The sequence below is a fragment of the Phalacrocorax carbo genome, chromosome 4 (assembly GCF_963921805.1).
Source record: "Phalacrocorax carbo chromosome 4, bPhaCar2.1, whole genome shotgun sequence".
Lineage (NCBI taxonomy): Eukaryota > Metazoa > Chordata > Aves > Suliformes > Phalacrocoracidae > Phalacrocorax > Phalacrocorax carbo.
In genome coordinates, this window is record NC_087516.1 from 47,927,335 (window position 1) to 47,948,999 (window position 21,665).

General features: G+C 39.3%; 2 protein-coding genes and 1 long non-coding RNA gene across 4 annotated transcripts in view; 1 reads left to right on the forward strand and 2 right to left on the reverse strand.

The window, feature by feature from the left end:
* GUCY1B1 (guanylate cyclase 1 soluble subunit beta 1) overlaps positions 1-1,127 on the reverse strand; it is a 45,487-nt gene extending 44,360 nt beyond the window's left edge. The window contains exons 1-2 of the mRNA XM_064449821.1: positions 1,019-1,127; positions 567-640 (exon numbers count right to left, since the gene is read on the reverse strand). Coding sequence (XP_064305891.1) covers positions 567-640; positions 1,019-1,021 — 77 coding nt within the window. The 5' untranslated portion in view covers positions 1,022-1,127. The remainder of the gene's footprint in view (positions 1-566; positions 641-1,018) is intronic.
* A 481-nt stretch (positions 1,128-1,608) lies between these two features.
* LOC135313091 (uncharacterized) overlaps positions 1,609-21,665 on the forward strand; it is a 160,463-nt gene continuing 140,406 nt past the window's right edge. For both annotated transcript variants that reach the window (XR_010372682.1, XR_010372683.1), the window contains exons 1-2: positions 1,609-1,798; positions 3,939-4,047. This is a non-coding gene — a long non-coding RNA (uncharacterized LOC135313091). The remainder of the gene's footprint in view (positions 1,799-3,938; positions 4,048-21,665) is intronic.
* The window catches only part of GUCY1A1 (guanylate cyclase 1 soluble subunit alpha 1), a 32,462-nt gene continuing 20,413 nt past the window's right edge, over positions 9,617-21,665 (reverse strand). Inside the window, exons 3-9 of the mRNA XM_064449822.1 lie at positions 21,179-21,240; positions 18,784-18,842; positions 16,995-17,704; positions 15,005-15,490; positions 14,350-14,493; positions 12,037-12,191; positions 9,617-10,277 (exon numbers count right to left, since the gene is read on the reverse strand). Of these exons, the coding sequence (XP_064305892.1) occupies positions 10,076-10,277; positions 12,037-12,191; positions 14,350-14,493; positions 15,005-15,490; positions 16,995-17,704; positions 18,784-18,842; positions 21,179-21,240 (1,818 nt within the window). The 3' untranslated portion in view covers positions 9,617-10,075. The remainder of the gene's footprint in view (positions 10,278-12,036; positions 12,192-14,349; positions 14,494-15,004; positions 15,491-16,994; positions 17,705-18,783; positions 18,843-21,178; positions 21,241-21,665) is intronic.

A 21,665-nucleotide genomic window follows, 5' to 3' on the forward strand; every position in this document is an offset into this window, starting at 1 on the left:
ATATGTACATTCTTATACTCTATAGCAATGACTATTTTAAATTTCAAGCTGAGTACATCACCAAAATCTCATAGTAGTTTAAAATAGAGTTTACTAGCTAAAAACTGTATTCCAGTTCCTTCAGGAACACAAAGAGATGTCACTGTTGCGTGGGTCGTCTTGTGGTCTGACTCAGGGAAGGGCTTTCGTGGCTGCTGGGACGTTTTGCCTGCACGTTACTTCTGCCACATATTTTGTATAATCGAGGGAACCGCAGGGATCAATGTCATCTCTGCTGCGGTTCCTGGAGATCAGTAAAGATGCAACAAGGCAGGTTTTTGCGGCATTAAGACAGGCCCCGAGCCGGAGGAAACGCTGCAAGAACCGTGCGGGTCTTGTCACAGCTGAGAGCCACCTCCCGGGGGCCGCCGCCAGCCAACAGACGTTCATAACGATCTGTGGTACCCGAGGGCCCCGCCAGGTACCCCCGTGGGGGGGGTGGGCGGCCCCGGCCCCCGGCCCAGCCCGCCCCCGCGGCGGGACGGAGGGACGCGCACATGCACGGACAGACGCACCGACGCACTTACTTGATGTCCTCCCAGACGGCGGGGCCGTAGTTGCGGATGACAAGCAGCTCCAGGGCGTGATTGACGAAGCCGTACTGCGGGGCAGGGCGAGGCGGCGGCGCGGTCAGGCACCGGGCGGAGGGCACCGGGCGGAGGGCACCGGGCGGGGGGGCCCCTGCCGCCGCCCCGCAGCACCCCATCCCACCCCACCCCTCCCACACCGCAGCCGGTCACCCCGGCGGGAAGCAACCTCACCGAAACACCCCTCCCCCCACTCCATCTCCACCCAATACAAAGGGCTGGGGCCCGGCTGCCTCGCGGTCCCCTCACGGTTCCCTCTTCCCAAGCGGATTCAGCCTCTTCCCTCCCACCACGGGCCCGGACCCGAGTCCGGGCTGACCAGACCGCAGCAGACCAGACGTCCTCCGTCAGCCCCGGTCCCCGGGTAGGGAAGGTGGTCCGGCAAAGCTCACCATGGTGGTACCGCCGCCGCCGCCGCCACCCCTCCAACGCCGCCGCGGAGCAGAAGATCGGTACCGATCGCCTCACCACCTCCCCCGGCCACCACCCCCCCGACTGGCATCTGCCGACAGCCAATGGCGAGTGCGGCCGCTGCTCTAGTATCCAATAGCGGGCGCGGGCGCCGCGCTCTCCTCCAATCAGAGGCGGAGGCGGGACTGCGGGTGGCTGAGGGGATGCGGCGGCGCGGCGGGGGCTGGGCGCGAGGAAGCGGGAGCGGTGGGATCGGCGGGGGCGGCGGGCGCGGAGCCGGCTGGAGCGCTGTTGCCTGCGCCCCGCGGGGAGCCGCCGGGCCTGGCCGGGCCGGGTGCCCTGCGGCGCTGGGTGGGCTCCTTATGCGTGCTGCCAGGCCCTTCTCCTCCTCAGGTGCCGAGGTGGCGTCGGCGGGCTAACGGTGTTGCTGCTGCCCCAGACCGGCATGTGTGGGAGAGGGAAGGAGGGGCGGGCCTAGGAAATCCATCCATCCATCCATCCATCCATCCATCCATCCATCCATCCATCCATCCATCCATCCATCCATCCATCCATCCATCCATCCATCCATCCATCCATCCATCCATCCATCCATCCATCCATCCATCCATCCATCCATCCATCGAACCCTTCGAGTCTTATGGTTTCCTACCTGTCAAAAAGGATTTTGCAAATGCTTTTCTCCAGCTGGAGTTGTTGGGACTCGCCTAACACTGAGTCAGAAGATTCACCAAAGTGCCTGGCAGGTTCCTAGCTGTTGGGTAGGTACATGTAGGGCAGCTGTGCTCTGGTGTCGGCACCCTGGCAGAGGTTGCCTCTGCAGGAGCAGAAATGCTTCCTCCGTTGTTTCATATCCCAGTGCAACCACTTAACTTTTAGGAAGGTAAATGCCCCCTAAAAAGTGAAGAATCTGAGGGGCAAAATGGTCACAGATATTCTTGTTACTGTGTATTCATTTTTCAAAGGTGAATGAAGTTAGAAGCCTAATAATGAGTGCTTTCACTAATGGTTTTTTTGTGTTGTTGAGTCCTTGTCACTAGCCAACATGAATAAAGGCTGTGTTGCATCAGAAACCGGCTGCACGCAGATTCTCAAAGGTTTCTTCAAATAAGGTATGACCCTTGCAGCAGGACATTTTGAGCAGAGGATTGCTAACAAAATGCCAAGGACAGTTCAGAAATAACACACTGTCATTATGTTATCATATACACGGAACAAAAAAGGTAGTGCAGCACTTGAAAAACCCATTTAGTTTAAAGCCCTTTGTACCATCTAAAGACCTGTCCTCAGTGTATGAAATAAAAATCCTAAGGAGGCTACTGATTGCTTTTGCTTGCTTAAAAAGAATCAAAATATATTCAAGAGATAATGAGATTATCTAGGAGAATTATAGGATGAATATCTGATGGGCTACTACTGTAGCAGCTCGTGGGCATAGACCTTGCTACCTAAAGTCAGTAGAGCCATAGATACTAATCGATCTAGATGGATTCTAGATGTAAGTAAAATTGTAAAAGCTCAGTCCTAGTAAGATAGTGCAAACTAAGTTTAAAATTTGAACTGTTCACATACTTAACTAAAAAATTTAAAAAAACCAACCAAACAAACAAATAACCTCCATGTAAGTAAGTTAATGAGTGACAGCATTTTAAAATCTTTTGAAATCTGATTGCTTGGTGAACTTCTAAATCTGTGTTAAGACCTCTTAAAATTACTGGTAAGTGAGGAGACAAATTATGGGTGGATAGCCAACAGAAATTTGGCAAACATCATCTCAGTAGGCATTCCAAGAACAGTAGAGGGAAACCCTGCTTTTAGGTCATGTAGGCATAATAATCCTACTTAGTTTAACACATTCCAAATCTGCTGGGAAAACAAATTCTAGATTTTTTTAAAGGATGACCAGGAACAAAAGTTTCAATGTAACCAGTTAAAACCATAGAGATAATATGCTAATTCTGAAGGAAGGAAAGAAAATTTTTAGAAAAAATAACCAAGCTACTGGTTGAAGATATCTGTGTAGAAAACTACACAAGAACTGAAGAGATGCAAATCTCTAAGAATCTCTTCAATCTCCAGGAAACTGGCAACAGAGATGATGTAATAAATCGTGCTATTGTAAACAGATAAAAGGCTATGTTTCCCTATAGCTGAGGAGGGTCAGCTTGTCACCAATTAACTAGGATTTGAGTACACCAGGTCACCATCTACTTTTCCTATTTGGTAGGAAGGAAGTTTTGGTGAAATGGGGAAACGCATCCTATGTACAAATGTTGTAGTTAGGTGCCCTTTGTAATCTTTCTGTGCCTACTGGTGGTGGTGAATCTACACTACTGGAAGATCTAAGACAACACCTGGGAGTTTTTCCCCTCTGATGTGTAGTCTTCCTCTTCACACACCTATAGAGTAGTTGTGGGAATACAAAATGTCAAGGAAGTCCTAACAGCACATCCCAGGCAGGAAACAAGAAGACTAGATAAGAATCAGTGTTAACAACATCCCCTTTCTTCATAAGTTTCAAAGGAACCCACTTACTCAGTCTGTATATGGGTTAAATATTAATCCTCATAAAACGATACTAGAGAGATTACATCAAATTCTTTTTTGATACGATTTTCAGAAAGTACATTATCTTGGCAATTTTTGTGGACCTGAGTGACACTTTTTCAAAAGTGCTGATATCTGCAAAGGTCAAAATTGGTTTAGACAATTGTGAAATTGTCTGTCTTCTGATTTTCTTCAGGCTTGGTAGGTTGCATTTGCAGGCTGCTCTTGCAATTAAGCCATTGAAATACAAGTGGAAGTTCTAGCATCCAAGGTGGGATGATTTGTAAAATGTGAACTGAAAACATCATGGGCAGAGTTAAAGCAGACAATGATTGATCTAGTTTTCTAAAACAGGGTTCTCCTTTTAAAAGTTTGGAAGATGCTGAATTAAAGAATTCAACCAAGTGATTTGCCAAGAGGGACCAGCCTCCATTCCAGATGCCTGCTTAATCAAGACTGTCTGGTAGGTCTCAGGCAAGATTTGGTTTCAGGTGAAGGAAAAGCTCTAGGTCAACAAGATAAAGTACACATCAGACTAAGCCGCTAACACTGGGCTGTGTTTTTTCAAGGCCCAACCCTATCAGTATTAGGATTGTTGGGTCACATGCATTGTGCACATCACACAACCATTTGGACTGTATCTGATGCACTTCCATAAAGCCTGCAGCTTATACACTCTAGCACACAATCTCATTCCCATTTGGGAACCCTCATGCACTAGGTGCAGCTCATGACCTGCTGCCCAGCTGCTTTTTGGTATTCAAGAGTGGGAGGGTAGCTGTGGCACTAGCCGCAACTGGGAAGTGCATGGGATAGAATGCAAGCATGAAAGGAGCCTTTTAGAAAGTGTTTTCTGTAACTGAACTCTTACAAAGCAGCTTCTCCACTTTGTGTCACCCTGAACATGTTTCTCAGGAGGAGTTTCCTGCATGGGCCGTCAGAAAGCCAAAAGAGTCTCAGTCAGTGATCACAAGAGAAAAGCAACTGCTTTATGTTTTAAGTGGTGGTATACATGTTTTTTTCCCGATTTGAGATGCTAACTTCATCTGGAAATTCTACCTGAGATCCATGGAAGCAAAAAGTAGCACAGAATCCTTTTATGCAGTATGAAAGGGCAGTTGCTGAGACAATAACTTTGGGAAAACCACTAGCTGGCCAAGAACATCTACATTCAGTTCAATATGGTTTGTGTTAACACACAAGCACTATAAACCAAAATATTTTAATAAGCTGCATTTTTTACTTTGCACGTTGCTCCTGTTACTGTAATCCTGAATAAAAATGCTGCCTTTTATGGTATTGCTGGATTTCACTTACTGAAGTGAAATTACTTTACTGACATCAAACTGAATTATGGTATTTTCTAGTTATCTGTTTCAAATCATAATGGTCTGAGACTTGACATTTGGGATTGTCATAATAATACTTCTCAGGTGCAGAAATATGGTCTTTTTCAAGATCACTTCAGCAAGATTTATTATTTCTACTGTACCACTATACACAATTTCACTACATCATTACATTCATTTTCCAATACTGATATTGACAAGCTATGACTGAAACAGCCCTCAGTATGTCAATGCTGTTCTGTAATGCAATAATCTGAGTAGGTTTGAGAAACTCTGTGGGCTCTGTTGCATCCTCCTGTAAGAGGACTGTCATTTTAGCAAAGCAGAGCAACTAATCATGTGTCCAAATCTTCCCTAACACCTTCTGCAGTCAGTGGAAAGGCTCCTGTTGATTTTCATAGACTTGTAGTCAAAGCTCCTGGGAACATTATTGTCCTGAATATTTCTTTGGCTGAAAAAATCAGAAGAGTGGAAGTGTGTCTACGACTTACTCTACCCCTTTTCACGTCCTTTGGATGTTGCTGCATGTATTCCTCTAGGTTATTTCTTGCTGTGCATGCAAGACACTCACATAAACATGGCACTTGTTGGTGTAGTGGCACAAGAATTTGTAACTTTGTACTGCTCAGAAGATGGGAAACAATTTCAGCACAGACCTTCAAAGGAGGCTTCTAAATGGCGCTGCAAAGCAATGTGCTCATTTCCATTTATATTAGGAAACCACTGGCTCAACCTGACTTTACTGTCAGCATCAAAAATCTACTGAAGCAGATGAGACACACAACGTTATAAGGTTGTTTACTTTGTTTTAGATTCTTCCACAGTTTATTATTTCTTTGACTGCCTCTCCAGCTTCATGTTCCAGCCTAACTGCATATTTAACATTCAGATCCTACTGTTTGTGCTCAGGAGAGTACATATCTTTAAACTGTTGCATCTGGGTGTAGCAGAGGTTCCAGAACCATTATCTTCCATCTTTTATTTGTGCTTCAGTATCAGAGTGATGCTGACTAACACAAGACGGTGAGTTTTACGTTCTCACTTTGCTTTGCATAAAAGGACTGCCAGTGAATTCATGCAAATGGGATTGGGAAATTAAAGGAAGAAAAAGGACAAAAAATATCTTGTATCTGACTATTTCCTTCCTATGCAGTTATGAGAAGCCATACCATCAGAGATGGTTTTAGAGAACTCCAAAGACTGTTGTGGCACACATCTTGCAGACTTTAGAGGTAGAAACAGAAGTCCTAGCTTTCATTTCAGTAACAGCCTCAAAGTTAAATTTGGTCCCTGCCGAGCTGACTTCTGATAAACTGGAGTGGGGCTTTGAAAGCAACACGGTCTCTTGTACGCTATATGGCAAATAGCCACAAAAAGTATTGCTGTTGCAGGAAACAAAAACTCCCCTTCCACTGCTTTTGCAGAACAATAAGCAGGCATAAAGTATGGTAGGAGCTAGAGCAGCCTGCTAGGTTATAGGATGGGTGGGGTTTGAAAAAGGGTCCCCTTGCCAAGATTCAGAAGCAATTCCCCCTAATTCTGATGGCTTTCAGTGGGAAGTACTGAATATGCCTTCTGTACTATCTGTTGCAGCTGTTTCTGCAGAGAATGGAAAAGAAAATGATGGGAGAAGTAAATTGGGTTTGGGAGTAATCTGAATTCTTCCTTTTTAAGATTTCACAGGGAAAAGTAGATCTGTCCTGGGGCTCGATTATCTGTGCAGTTCACTGTGTTGTGGGTTTCTGAGTTAATTTGATTTGGTTTTGCAGAGTAGGTCAGAGAGAAAGAAAACATCAGCTCCGCACTAATTGCACTTCCTCTGACACCAGGAATGAGAATTTTTTCCAACATCATCTCCCTGAAATCTTATCAGGTCTTGCCTGATGAAATAAAATTAGTTGAGTTCTTTTGCTATAGCTTTTACTTTAGCTATGTTACTGTTAAGATTCAAAGGACATGTTTTTATTTATTTCAAGGGCAATTTACACCTCTTTGGCAAAGAAACTGCAGTGTGATAAAATTGTATCTTCCATCACAGTGTAAACGTGAATGGGAATCAGCCCCATAGAATCTTCATGAACTAATAAAATAAAAATTCACACAATAGCAAAACTGTTTCTGGGCATAATACTAAGGTATTTGTATATTTCTATAAATAGCATTGCATAGCCTCTGAAGACTTTCACAATATCATACAACATAATACTATACAAGACTAGCTTAAAAACAACTGTTTTATTTCCTTGCAAAATCTCCTGGTGTTATATCAGTTAAATTGCCTTCCTTTTGTTTATCTTAGTATTTTGCTTATTGGCTTTCTGATTCCCTTTTTTCCACTGGCTTTAAGTGAAAAATTTAGTTACAAAGTGAAAGGACTACTTAAGATCTAAGTGAAAAGCTTAGTTAAAAATAATTGTCCCTTATTAAATGCATATTAATTCAGCAAAAAAACTTAAACAGAGGAACAGCTTCAGTGAGAACTAAATTCTTAAGTTATGTTTAAAGCTAAACATAGACTTGTGGGATCTTTTGCAGAACAGGTCTGAACACAAGTATGTTTTGAAGGACCTTCTTGAATCATTGTCTTAAATACGTGCCTAAATCCTATGTACTTCACTGAGATTCAAACTTATTGCTTTATGTGTACACTTAAGTGCTTTATCAGGATTTTTCCCTGACTAAGGCTGAAGTGGACATGGGAATGTTTTGAACTTTTTGGAAAAAAAGTTAGTGAAGTAAAAAGGAATTCTACAGCAATTCTATCCTAGCTGGTAATGTAGCCTAGGGTGTATTAGAGAGTTATAAAAATAATATTGGAAGATGAATTTTATCTGTAATAAGAACTTTGGCCTAGGGCACATTTTATTTTACAGAGGTACACTTAGGAAGGTGTCAGGAACTGCCATGATGAACATCCTACTGAATGACAGATTCATATGAAATCTGGCTTTGAGAATGGCCACCATCCAGTCCAGCAATAGCTCTTTCCTAGGGACAAAAGGAAATTCACTCCTAAGAGTCTCTTCTACTCGGTAGATATGGAGAAAGAAAACCTTTTTATTTAAAAGCCTATTTGTTTTTAACATTCAACAGATGACAGGGATGGGTAGATTCCTACTGACTTCAGTCATTACTGGCTTATTATCATGAGCCTACTGAAGAGTCAGTAGTCAAATACTCCCCCTTTTTTTAAATCCAGGAGCACCCACATGGGACTGCTACTAGCCTCTGGGTATTTATGTCAACGGAACAGAATTTTCTGACCAAAATAATATTGCAAGGATCAGTCACCAGGATTTCCTTAGTTGTTGTTTCCTTGAAATGCTACTGTTAAAAATGTTACAAATAAGTATGCTTGTATATGTGCATGTATATATAGCACACGCAAGAGAGAGATGTGTATACATATAATAGAGAGACTTTCAGGTTCTGTTTTTGTGTCACAGAACTATTTCTAAGCGTCTTGGATGGATATAGGAGACCTCAAGCAATGGCAGGGTTCAATGTTTCAAGTTTTGTTCAAATGCTGCTTACAGGAAATCTGAACTAAAATATGCTTTTGAAATGGTCTTAGCGCTAGTCCCTTATAAGGATTTTTCTCAGGGCTCTGATGGTACCTGTTGGTACCTGAGTTTCTACTGCAAAACAGTGGGATAAAACAGTATATCAAGCTTCAGAATGAATGAGTCAAGTTCAGAAAATGAACAGAATGGCACTTTAGTCTAATATAATTGTTCCCTGTAAATATTCAGAGAGCAAAATCTGATTCACTGGCAAGTAGCTTGAAGAAAGACTTTTACGCTTGATATGCCAAAACCCAAGTTTAAGAGGTTAGAATAAGAACAAATAATATTTGATCCTACTGGGAATATTTGTATGTGTGTAAGCAGTGCAGTTGTCCAGCCTGCAGCTGGGATCAAACTGCATGGCACAGAGAAATTTCTGTGCAAGTGGATCTGCTAGTTAGAGGAGCAGAAGCCTAAACTCAGGACTCATAAAACTCTACTCTGCCAGTTCTAGAGTCAGACCCTTGAGAGCTCTCCACTCACGTCCTACCATCCATAATAGAAGAGCTTATATTGTATTAATACTTCGTATATGCGTTCATATGTTTTAAAGCATTTCTATTCACCTGTAGATTCCCCTGGCAACTTTAAAGCGAGTATACCATAGGCATTTCAATAACATGTCATACCCACATTGTGTCCTTGAATAAGGATCGTAGCTTTAAACTGGTGGGCTTCTCCATTTTATACAGTCTGACCGGAATTTTCCTTTCTAAGCAAACACACCAAAGCATGTTTTATTACACTTCTTTTAAAACATTTCAAATTTAAATGACAACAGAAAGAAAACATTTATTGCTCTAATACATAATAACAAGTGAATATTCTTATTTTTTGTAAAGTATTTTAAAAACCCCCAAAACTAAAATATTGTTTGATGATTACAGAGACTTTAGTATGTGATTATACAGCGTTTTAATCTATATTCATTTTATACACAAAATAATGTTCATGAAATGGTAAGCAGCAAACTCTGCTATGTATATGTGTATTAGCTACAGTCAGCAGCCTGATCCAGAAGATGCTGAGCACCCTCAACACATTGACTCCAGTCAGTGTTAGAAGATGATCAGCAGCTTCTTGGATGGCGCCCAAATGATGCACTGGAAGGAGTATGTGATAGCAATGACAATATTTTAATGGATATTTTCTTACAGAATCACTAAGAAAATGTATTTTAATAGTCATTGATAAGCACCAGCTCACAACACTGCATGTGGCTGCATCACTTGCACGTTACATTTCCTGACAAACTGCATGTACAATACATCTAGAATTCTCAGCACAGAGAGAACCGAGAGTTGTTATGTAGCACTTACAAATTACCACAGGAAAAATGTAGGTTTTAGTAGCATTTTCAACAGTGAAGTTCCAATATTATTTTAGTGACTATGTTCCTTATGCAAAGGAAAAATAAAAAGTAGTCAGTGACATACTTCCTGACATTTTAATACTGGCTTTCAGGTGTTAACGATCTAAAGTGCTTTCATGTTTCATACATTTTTAAAAATTTTCAATTTATACAAAAAAATCAAAATATTTATAAATTTATTCTATACACTTGCAAATGTACAATTTAGTCTATTCCTGTTTCCTCACCTAAAAAATTGGCATTGCCATCTCCCAAATCTCTCTTTTGAAACCAAGTCTGTGAGTTTGTTCCTTGAATATAAGCATCCAGAAAATAGCAAATTCCAGGGATATCACTAGGGAAATTTGGTGGAAGCTCTTCTCTTGAGCGAGGTGTGAACACAAAACCTGGGTATTCCTTTAACAACCTAGAACAAAAATGAATCATCTTTATTAAAAATGAATCAGAAACTAATTGTTACTACAAGTGCAGTCATTCAATAATTCAGAATGTAGCAGGGCAGAATCTAATTTAATTTCTGTAAGTTATTTACTGAAAATATTAAAAAAATACTCATTATTTGGTAACCTTGATAACCTATTAACTTGTGTACCAGCGCAAACAGGAGTATTGCCTCTCTTTTTTTGTCTTGCCAATGTTTTGCATGTAGATGCTATTTGTTGTAAATATTTTTAAAATTATTTAGCACTGAAAGCTAGCTCAGATCAGCACATGAAACTGGCACCGTAATTAATGTTTCAGCTAATGAAATACTGAAAAGCTTGTTAACTAAACTATCAAGATCCTCTTAACAATTCTAATAATTTTGCTTTTTCACACACATGCCCACTAAACCCAGTGGTCTTCTCTATCTGAAACAGGGATTGCTAATCTGTAGGGATAAATACTGACCGCTGGCATCCAAGCTTCCAAACAATTATTGCAGTATAAAGGAGTTGTACAAGGTGTTTTCAATATATGTTTAGAACTTGTGTACGAATAAAAAAGAAAAAAACACTAAACAGAAAGGAGGTTAACACATCATTCACTGAGGGAAAAAACTGAACATACCACAACAATGATAACAATAGTTTACCCTTTAACCAAATAACCTATTTTCTAGGCACTCAGAGAACAAATCCTCTTTTTCAACAGTGTGTTCATTTCAAGTATTCTCTTGAGATGAATACAGAGCCATGCAGAAACCTATTTATGCCACAAGTTATTGGCAAGTCTTGTGTGGACAGAGTGTCTAGTGGTTTTAAGAAAAGACTATAGTCAGTATCATTCAAAATTCTTTTCTATATGAATGTGGAAAAAATCACTGTTGGCCAGCACCGTTCTACTGACATACATAAGCACTGGTGATGCTAATGCTAGATAAATATTTGTTTAGAGCACATGACAGAAAAAGTTAATTACTGTGTGCCCTAATACCTGTGCTACTTCTATCTAAATCACCTATACAAGATAATCTGAAGCTTGGCACCCTGTAAATCACATGACACATGCTGCAGGGCATGTCAGGGTCCTGTGCCAAATTTTCTGTCCAACACTGGACACAGCATCTTGCCACAAGCCATTATCAGATAAATGGCAGTGGATACAAGCTAAGTAGGAATAACTGACTGTCCAGGCTACCGTGAGGGTAGCAGAGCTTTCTTAAAAGGAAAAAATAATTTATATCCATATTTCTGGTTATTTTACCTATCCAGCCATATCACTATCTACTAGTAGATTCACTCCAATTCATTGTAAAACTTTTGGGCACTCTGGAAGAAACAATAGTCTCTGTCAGCTCAGTGGCAAAAAATTCAGGCCTGGACCTGGAGTTCAGATGTAGACTGTTGTTACTAGAGGACCCAACTATATGAGAGAAGAAAAAAAAAAAGCAGGAGATATACAGCTGCAGGGTAAGAAGCAAAATTGGCCCAGACAGTCCATTTATCTTAAATGTAACATCTGAAAAATAAATATCAACTGTTCTGTTTCACCTGCTGTTGCTGGTTGCATTCTGACTAAAAATAACCACAATGCATTCATGAGCAGTCAGATAAAAAGAAAAAAAAAGGAAAATAAACAGCAGTACTTCAGAGGGGGGAAAAAAAGAACAGGAAGACAGGAAGATAATGAACTATTACAGTAACTGCTTCAGGTGAACATTTGGCAGATATGAAGCACTGTACCTGTAAGTTGTTGGGCTGACATTTATTTTTCTAGGTATACTGCAAGATTCAAACTTATTGGCAAGTGTTACATTATTTCCAAAAAGGCAATAACGAGGCATTTTAACCCCAACAACTCCAGCAAAGACAGATCCAGAATGAAGGCCAATACGCATCTTTAAATAAGACAGAAAAGAGCATTATTAGGTAAAATAAAATGGTTAAAGTCAGTTTTATAAATTCTTCCTCTATTTTTAAAATAACCAAATACTGAGCTACTAATATAAATTGAGTTGGTACAGTCACCTTAAAATGTCTATTCTGGTCATCACTGCCTGTGGAGAGGAAACTAGCTGAAGTTTACCTTGCTTTGCATTTATAGTAATTAATCCATCTGATATGGCTGTGATAACATTGGTCTCTGTGGCAGTAAATTGATCTAGAAACATCAGCAGGAGTTACTATGACACTTGGATACTTTTCTGGGAGGAATTACATGACACAATGTTGTTAGACTGGTGACAGTTAATGAATAGTACTGGCTTTGCTGTTAAGGTCAGAATACAAATCTTAGGGAATGGCAAAGACAATCCATATATGCTGTAGTTCCAGCTGAACTCTTTTGACATGGTCGCATGTAAATCCCAGTCCCAGAGTACAGAATTTTGATAATTAATCAAATTATACAGTAGTCGAAACATTTTGATACCTCTCCTTTGTAACTCATACTCAGATTTTTGAGTTTTGCTTAGCTGGTGCTGCTTTCTACGTTCCTTTTTTGGGTTTTTTTGAGGCGTGTTCTTTTTCTTATGTGCCTTATACATAAGTAGACATGTTTTCTTCAGAATAGCACTCTGATACAATAATGGCATAATGTTGGGAAGCTTGTGTGTCTACTGTTTGTGCTACTCTTTACATATCAAGAGAACATATCACTATGAAGAAGTCACAGTTTCTACTTTTGAGTGGTAAAGCAGAAAAGCCTGCAACAAAAGCAAAATCCACCCACACAGCAAAGATGGCTGAAATATGTACATTGATAAACAAGTCTGATTTAAAGTAAGGGGTCCGCAGTCACACCTTCTTCTTTGACAACTGATCTATAAAATGACAGTAGACTGTGTGACATATTTGTTGCTTTGCAAAATAGCCAATGCTCTCAGGAAGCATTTCATTAAAATAGACGCAGGCTTTCATTAAAAATAGAAAGACTCAGTTTTCTTCTAAGAAGCTTCTAGTAGGTACTTACACAATACAATTTTTTCTCCCTATTTTAAAATGACTTTTAAAAAAGTAATAGCATTCCTCATTTAGAATTATAGGGTAGCATTCGCGTGGAAATTATAAACATGTTTTAGTATTATCAAGATGTTTCCAGATTTTTAATGCATAATTTAATTTGATATTGTGAAATACAAAAAGAATGACATTTATTTATAACATAATGCTGTTATTCTCTGTGATAAATGTGGAGCATGGAATCCTCTTAATAACCATTTTCTTTGTCTTGGACTACAAATATCCCTTAATCTAAACCAAAGAAGCCTGAAGCTTTCTAAAGGAACAAATGAATAGATAAATGTTAAAATGAGCAAATGAAAGACATAATGAACCTTAGGCACCTGTATTAAAAATAATAGGACCTAATTTCAGGACTTTTGAACTTATTAGAAGGTCCACATCCTTTGTCATGCACAAGGCCTTTCTCTTTTTTCTCCATGAGAGGTAAACCTACATGAAAAGTTCAGTACCTGCATAAGTCCTCATTGAAAGGAAGCCATAAATGTAACACTGAATCTAACAGTTGCTTTGACAGCATTAACACTTATTATCTTATGGTAGTGGGTCAGTATCTGACTGTAGAACAAGAACAGCACCAGAATCCTTTAAAAATGTGTGGATTACTGCAATAAGAACATGTCTTTGATGATTCATATTTATACCTGTTACCTCAAAAGACTTAGATGTCCTCATTGGGTCTAATTTTGAGAAAGGATTAGTCTCCTCATTAGAAAACAGTAACAGAATATTCCATGTCACCGACAAATTTATTGCTACTGAGAGAAAAACTGCAGCATGTCAGTGTGTACCTATTGATTTCACTGTGTTTAAGTCTTTTGGGTTGATTTTCAGATCTGTTTTGCCTTTACCCCTCCACAAAACTCTCATTAATAGCACTAAGAAGGTCAGCTTCTCCAGCCATACACACTTGGTTCCCCAGCTTGTCTGAATTAATGCAATGATGTGAAATTTCCTTGAGACAAAAACCGCAAAAGCAACTAAACAAACAAAAATGCCCACTTTAACCATATAAAATACAATAAAATGTATGACCTTGATAGGCTCTCCATGGGGAGACACCACCTCATCTGACAGCTCCATCATCTTCAGGGCCATCAACGCTATTTGAACAGCATGTGTTTCACTTTCTTTGTGTAAACCTCCAGCGACACAGTAGGCATCTCCAATAGTCTCAACCTAAAATAGGCATATTTGTTCCTTGCTGTTAGACTGTTTGACATATAAAAGAATAGTCTGTGGCTTCAGTAAGAATTGTACCTACAAACTAACTGAGTCTTATTTGTCCTGCTAAATTATTTAAGTCCGGGGAAAATCCTGCAGTATCACTCAAAAGATAAAATTGCACAACTTGTATTTATTGCTGGCCATGATGCTAAAATACTCTTCCTTGCTAACCTGCTGTCAGGCACCCATAGCTACATTAAACACCTATTTACTCCAGATTCAGAGAACAGTCATTGAAATAAATTTCTAAAATCAGCTCTTAAGTTTTGATGGGTTTCTCTCTTGGCTGCAAGAATGGCTGCTTCTGTTGACTTTGTTTGTTTTGTGATTTATCTTAATATGTCTTTCTTATAATGAAGGTTTAGGGCAAAATAATTTTTGAACTTCTATTATCCTCTGTCCCATTTAGTCTTAATTCGCTTTCCTGCCCCAAAACCCCACAGAAAAGCAATGAATTGTGTACCTTGTAAACATCTAGCTCTCCACATTGGTAATCAAAGCGAGTATAAAGCTCATTAAGCATGGTGATAACCTGCATAGGTGAGCACTGGGAACAGATGGCAGTGAATCCAACAATGTCAGAGAAAAGCATTGTGACATTATTAAATTTCTTGGCTTGCACAACTTGTCCCTGCCACAGCTGCTGAGCAACCTCTCCAGGAAATATTGAAAACAGGAGATCTACAGTCTTCTTCTTTTCTTCTTCAAGTGCTTGATGGGCCTGCTCGAGGGTTGCTTTTAGCTTTCCTAACCTCTTCTTCAGTCCATCCTGAGCTCTGGCCTGCTCTCCTATCAGAACAACATCTCTCAAAGCATTGTGAATGGGAATATCTGAGAGGTACAATCCACGTCCTGTAAAATCTTCTAGTCTATCCACACAAGGAGATCCCAAGAATAGGATGGCACTGGATTCAAAAATATAGATCATTTGGCCTTTGAGATCCATTACCTGAAACAGTTAAAGAAACAATAATTCATGCAAAACGTGCATGGCAATGGTTTAGAAGCAAGACATTTTAGAGGAAATACGTTTTGCTGAAACATAGGAAAATCAGACTGGTCCATACTCCTTACATTTTCACTTAGTTGCTTAAGAGAAAACATGGGGTGCTAAATCATAGATCCATCAAGTAAGCTTATTTTGCCTGAGCCTCTGGTACAAAAGTCAGACCACAACTTAAGGATAAACAATTATGTTTATCAGTATCGATTTTAGCTTAGGATGAAAAGAAAAACAAAAAGAAGAATTTTGTGTATTTTCATCTATCGATAAAATGTTACTGACTATAGTGACCCATGAATTTCTGCTAATAACTAGTGTTCAGTTCATGCACCACTTTCTTTGTAAGATAAAGTAAGAAAATCTGCTTCAATTTTATCATACGATGTTTGGTACTCACTGCAATTTAAAATTAAAGGCATAAATGGCAGAAATATCCCATTTAATGATCTAAAACACCAAAATATTTTGTGTGAAGTGTTTTTATGTCCCTTCTGTATTCAGTTGTGCAATGTGCAAGGTGCTGCAGAGCTCCACTTAACATTGCTTTGAAAGACCATTTTTTGAAGAAAACCTGTTACTTGCTAATAGACATTTGCGTATCTAAGTACATTCAAAAGCAAAGCAGAGTCTGCTACTGCTTGTAATCATTAAACTGCTGCCTAGTGCAGAAATGGATCTGAGATGAAGTAGCTAATTAGTGCTACATTTTTTTCCCACTTCATTAATAACTGAGTGAAATCTTTATTACTGCTCTTCATTTAAGTTCTTGGAGTGTTGAGTCTGAACTGGTAATTCATCCTGGAGTGCCTCAGGTGTATATAAGTGGGAATTCAGCTGGGGCCAGTGATGAATAAAAGCAGTCATTGAATATTCAATGTTTTTTACTGTCCCAGGTCATTTGCCACAGACCTAGCTTCAGCAAAAATAGTAAGTAATCCCAGCAGCTGAAACTAAGTGGGACCTCTGGCGACTGCATTTGATGAAAACATCAGAATATCAAAGATACCAAAGATATCAAAGATACCAAAATACCAAAGATACCAAAGGTCTACTTCTTTCCCCAAATCCTAGAGCTGTTGTTCCCAGATGATTGAGGGGCACTTTGGTAAAGCTTTCCCTGCCACTGTCTTTGTGTTGAAGATGCCCTTATTCTCAGCAGCATTGCATGTCATTGGCTTCATCTCAGTTTACTCAGTTTATCTCAATATTTCAATGTTTTTTAATAAAATAAAGTTAACAGTCAGTTTTTACTCATGTAAAAGTCCTAAAGCAGGGTTTTGACTGAATATTGGCTTCAGAATCTGAATTACATTAGAATGCCCTCAAAAAATTATCATCATCATCATTATTATAAACAACATTGAGAGGTAGAGAAAGCAAAGTGCAACATGTTTTGTGGCTGAAGAAAACCAATTCCTCACAGAAGCAATGGTTATAAAAAGTCTCTTACCATGGATGATTTCATATCAGCACTATCCCATCTTCTGACCCGTACAGTAAACTGCATATTTATCATTGTCATTATTCCACTAAAAGTGCAGCTTACTTTGGGGGTAAGAATTTCAAAATACTCTTCAAAATTGGGCTTAGCTTGAAATTCTCTCCTGGTCAAAAGTCTTCTTATCCCATTTCCAATTTGAAGAACTGACATATCCTTGTCAAACATAAAATGAAATGGGAAAGTCTTACAGAACACAGAGGCCGGAATCACAAGTGAAGACTGTGGTTTACATGGAGATAAGGAAGGTTTTGCACTTTTGACTTGTATAGAGTACAGCAAATAAGGCTGATTAGCAAACTCAGTGCAGTCATTATGGAAACAAGGAGGCATGAGCATCACTTCCACCTCAGTTTCATACAAAATATGAGCTGCTGCTTTAATAATACCAGACAGAATAAGACTCGTGATTTTCTTAGGAAAGAAATAATACACATTTAAAAAGTCCTGATCTTTCTCCAGGCATAATATCGAGGCATCTTCGAGTCTGTCCTTTTTTCCTGCTTCTTGGCTGTGGCCACTCTGCTTCAGCAGAGTAGTGAAACTGTTCAAGAAGTCCTTAAGGGTTCCTCCAATAACCCCTAATATGTGTTCATCCTCTTCATAGCATATTTTGAATAGCTCTTCACCAAGAGATTCCTGTAGAGACTCCACGGGAACACCTGCATGGAACCACATTTTAATCAGAACTGTGCTCATCATGCTGAATCTCAAGCTAACCTCCACTGTTTTTTCATGCTAGACCAAATCAAATTAGCAATATCCTTCCCTGATCCAGCAATGACACTGAGGGCCCTCTCCTTTAGGAGTCCTGCTGTAACCAAAGACATACTCATGTTGCCTGGAAACAGGGAGACAATAAGTTGTAGTTTGGAAAGATCCAAGAGTCGGTGTTCTTTGTAGAGATGTAGACAGAATGAATGTATATTTTGGCACAGGATTTAACCCAATTCCCTTAGCTTGATATAAAGAAACAAAATAAGAATTAAAAAACTTAAAATAAGAATAAAAAGTAAGACTAAAGTAGGGTCTGTGCACACATGCAGATATAAGTACTATGCCTCATGCAATAAATTAAATGACCCTAGGATTATTCCAGGGCACTGAGGCCAGTTGGCACAGAACAGCTCGCATCCTTGCTAGTAAATTTGTTTTAACAGGATAGCTGCTTGCAGACCGACTGTTGGGAATGTTCCAACTTCCCAACTGTTACTGGGAATCATTTGGAAAAGTGTTATCTGTCACAGGCGAACTGTGTTCCAGGACCAGCTTAACAGTTTAAGTGTACAGAAGACCACATTTCAGTTCCTGGAAATGTTAATTTGCTATTACAGATGTAAGCAGAGATTCCTGTATTGCAGATTACAGCAGTTTTCTTCTGACAGACTACAGTCCTTCAGAAGATGAAAAGGATCAAACAGTTTTTCATTAATAAAAAACTGTGACTTATTACTGAATGTATATCACAACTCCCTCTAGAAGTTGGATCTTTGGGATAGATGATTCTATGACAGCTCAGACTTGAGAAATTCATCTCTTTAGCTCAAATTTTGACACTCTGAACTGTTAGTTGTACGGATCACAGTTCAGGCTCTGTTTTGTCAGCATCACTGCAGCCCTTACATGGAGGAAATTATTTCATAGTAATAAGGCTAATTTTTATATACATCTATTATTTTATATATATAACATACATAATCCATATATTTTTATATGTCTATTATTAAACAGCCTGCATTACCTGCTGCATTAGCATGATCACTGATTATTTTTTCAAAATCTTCTCTATCCCCACTTTTTCTGTAAAGAACACAAAAATATAAGTAAACCCCCTGAAAAATCAAGATAAACATGGTAAAAATAGTAAGTAACAGAAGTTACTTACCCTGTCTTTAATGTGTACAGATGAAGTTTTGGTGATCAAATAGGCAGTTTTTCATTAATTTAAAACAGGGTCTTGGTAGGATCTTATATTATCCTGTGCATTTGTGATAAATTGAAGTTTTAGTGGTCTAAACTCAGATTATGGATTGAGGCCAAATGCTATAGACTGTCATTAATTAAAAACTCTTCAGTTGTAACAGTCCAGTTTATTGTTTGGTTCGCGTTTTTTGCTTGAAGCCATAACTATATTTCATAACATATTGTAAAATATTATTGGAATTTATATTCAAGCATTTATTGGAATTACATTGCATTAAATTCAAAAGAGGTGAGAAGGTATTTCTGTTTTGAGAGGAAATACCAATAACAACCATTAACTTCAAAATTATTTGTTTGGTTGTGGTAATCCAGATTCTGTGACAAAAAACTGCAGCCCTATGAGGCCAATAAATGTCAACCTGAATGTCAGACCCAAAATGATGGGAAGGACATGTAGCTTAGATTAACCTCCATATAAGCAATAAGCTTTTCATACATGCTTTCTGAATTTCTTCACTTGAAATATCTTAGATATATTTATACGCAAAACCAATATAGACATTTAGATCTGTTTTAAATTTGCATTACTACATCATTCAGAATAGCATAATAACTTTTTGTTTTCAGACTAATACTCCAGGAAGCAACACATAATTAAAGATAGGGAAAATATTCATACCAATCAGCCAGTCAGCAATTGCAAAGCACATCTGACCCGTTATCTTTGTTTCAGTCAATGCATAGAAAGTGCTTTGAAAATATCAAGTATAATTTAAAAGATACGTTGTAATTATCTATTGTTACCAAGGTGAGCAACAGTGTAGTGTCCAAAGCCATTATTTTTCCCCACTTCTGAAAGGAGATTTAAACTGAGTGGCTTATTTTTTCAGATGCATTCAATAAATTGAATCCTCAATGTATAATGAGACACTAAGAAATTCTCACTCCCTACAAGGCTCAAATGATTAATATTGGATTAGTACTAACGAGTGCTGAAATTCAAGCTGAGTTCCTCAGAAAAAGAAACTAGAAGCCAAGTGAACCCAGTGAAAACATGTATGTCAGTATATGTAGCATATGATTGTTCACTGTATCAGAAGCTAAATTTTTTGTAAAATAGTAATAATTTGCATTTAAAATTCTTTTCTTGGGATCTCAGAAACACTGGGCTAGATCAATATACAACCATATCTACCTTTCCCTCTATGCCTGAGTAGTCTCTGAGTTCCTCCAAAACACTTGCTCGTTTTAAACGGAGTCCTTGCCTGTTTCCCTGCACAAATGGCTAAATTTGCCCATTAAGACAACTGTGTGAGTGCTTTAAATATTTGTGAATATTTTAAAATAAACTAAATCATTATTAACTTATGTTACACAAATGTTACACACCAATTTGACAAGATAATTGAAAACAGATTCTAGAAGTCCTGACTGGGGAAGAGTGGCTAGAAAGCCTCCTCTGGCAGAGAAGGACCTGGGGATGCTGGTTGACAGCCATCTGAATATGAGCCGGCAGTGTGCCCAGGTGGCCAAGAAGGCCAACAGCATCCTGGCTTGTATCAGGAATAGTGTGGCCAGCAGGAGCAGGGCAGTGATCGTGCCCCTGTACTCGGCACTGGTGAAGCAGCACCTTGAATACTGTGTTCAGTTTTGGGCCCCTCACTACAAGAGAGATATCACGTTGCTGGAGCATGTTCAAAGAAGGGCAATGAAGCTGGTGAAGGGTCTGGAAAGCGGGTCTTATGAGGAGATGTGGAGGGAACTGGGGTTGTTTGGTCTGGAGAAGAGGAGGCTGAGGGGAGACCTTATGGCTCTCTACAACTACCTGAAAGGAGGTTGTAGTGAGGTGGGTGTTGGTCTCTTCTCCCTAGTAACTAGCAATAGGATGAGAGGAAATGGCTTCAAGCTGTGCCAGGGGATGTTTAGATTGGGTATTAGGAAAAATTTCTTCACTGAAAGAGTGGTCAGGCACTGGAACAGGCTGCCCAGTGAGGTGGTGGAGTTACCATCCCTGGGGGCATTCAAAAGATGTGACACTGCAGGACACGGTTTAGGAGACGTAGTAGTGTTGGGTTGACAGTTGGACTTGATGATCCTAGAGGTCTTTTCCAACCTTAATGATTCTATGATTCCCTATCACCACCCCAGTCCTTATAAACTGTGCAAAACATTTTTGCTGTCAAGTTAGTTGCAAACTCGTTACACATACATACCTGGTGTCCTTTATTTTGTGTTTTGCAAGTGTTCTCTGAAGTGCAAGATTTAGCCTTTCAAACTGGGGAAGAGAAAAAGGTATGTTGATTAAAATGTCATTGCTGAAATCATACAAGTAACATTTTTATAAAGAGAAGAATTACTTCACTGTCCTTTGGACTAACATCTTTTTTCAAGAGGGTATAGTTGTTAGAAACAGCATGTCATTTAAGTTGATGTCTTCAGCTCAACTCTAGTACCACTATAATTAAGCCCCTTAGCTCATGTGTGCCAGTGGTTGTGCATTTTAAATATAGTGATGTGTTTTACCTCCAAGTTGTTAGATGGCAATAAAGGCAATGCTGCTAAGAAATAAGTATAACTAACCCAACTTTCTATTATTACACGCCCCCCACCAAAAAAAACCCCACCCTACCATGGATGCAAAATTTGGAAATAAATCTTTTCAGTTTAAAATATATTCTCCTAACAGAAAAAGGCAGTTAT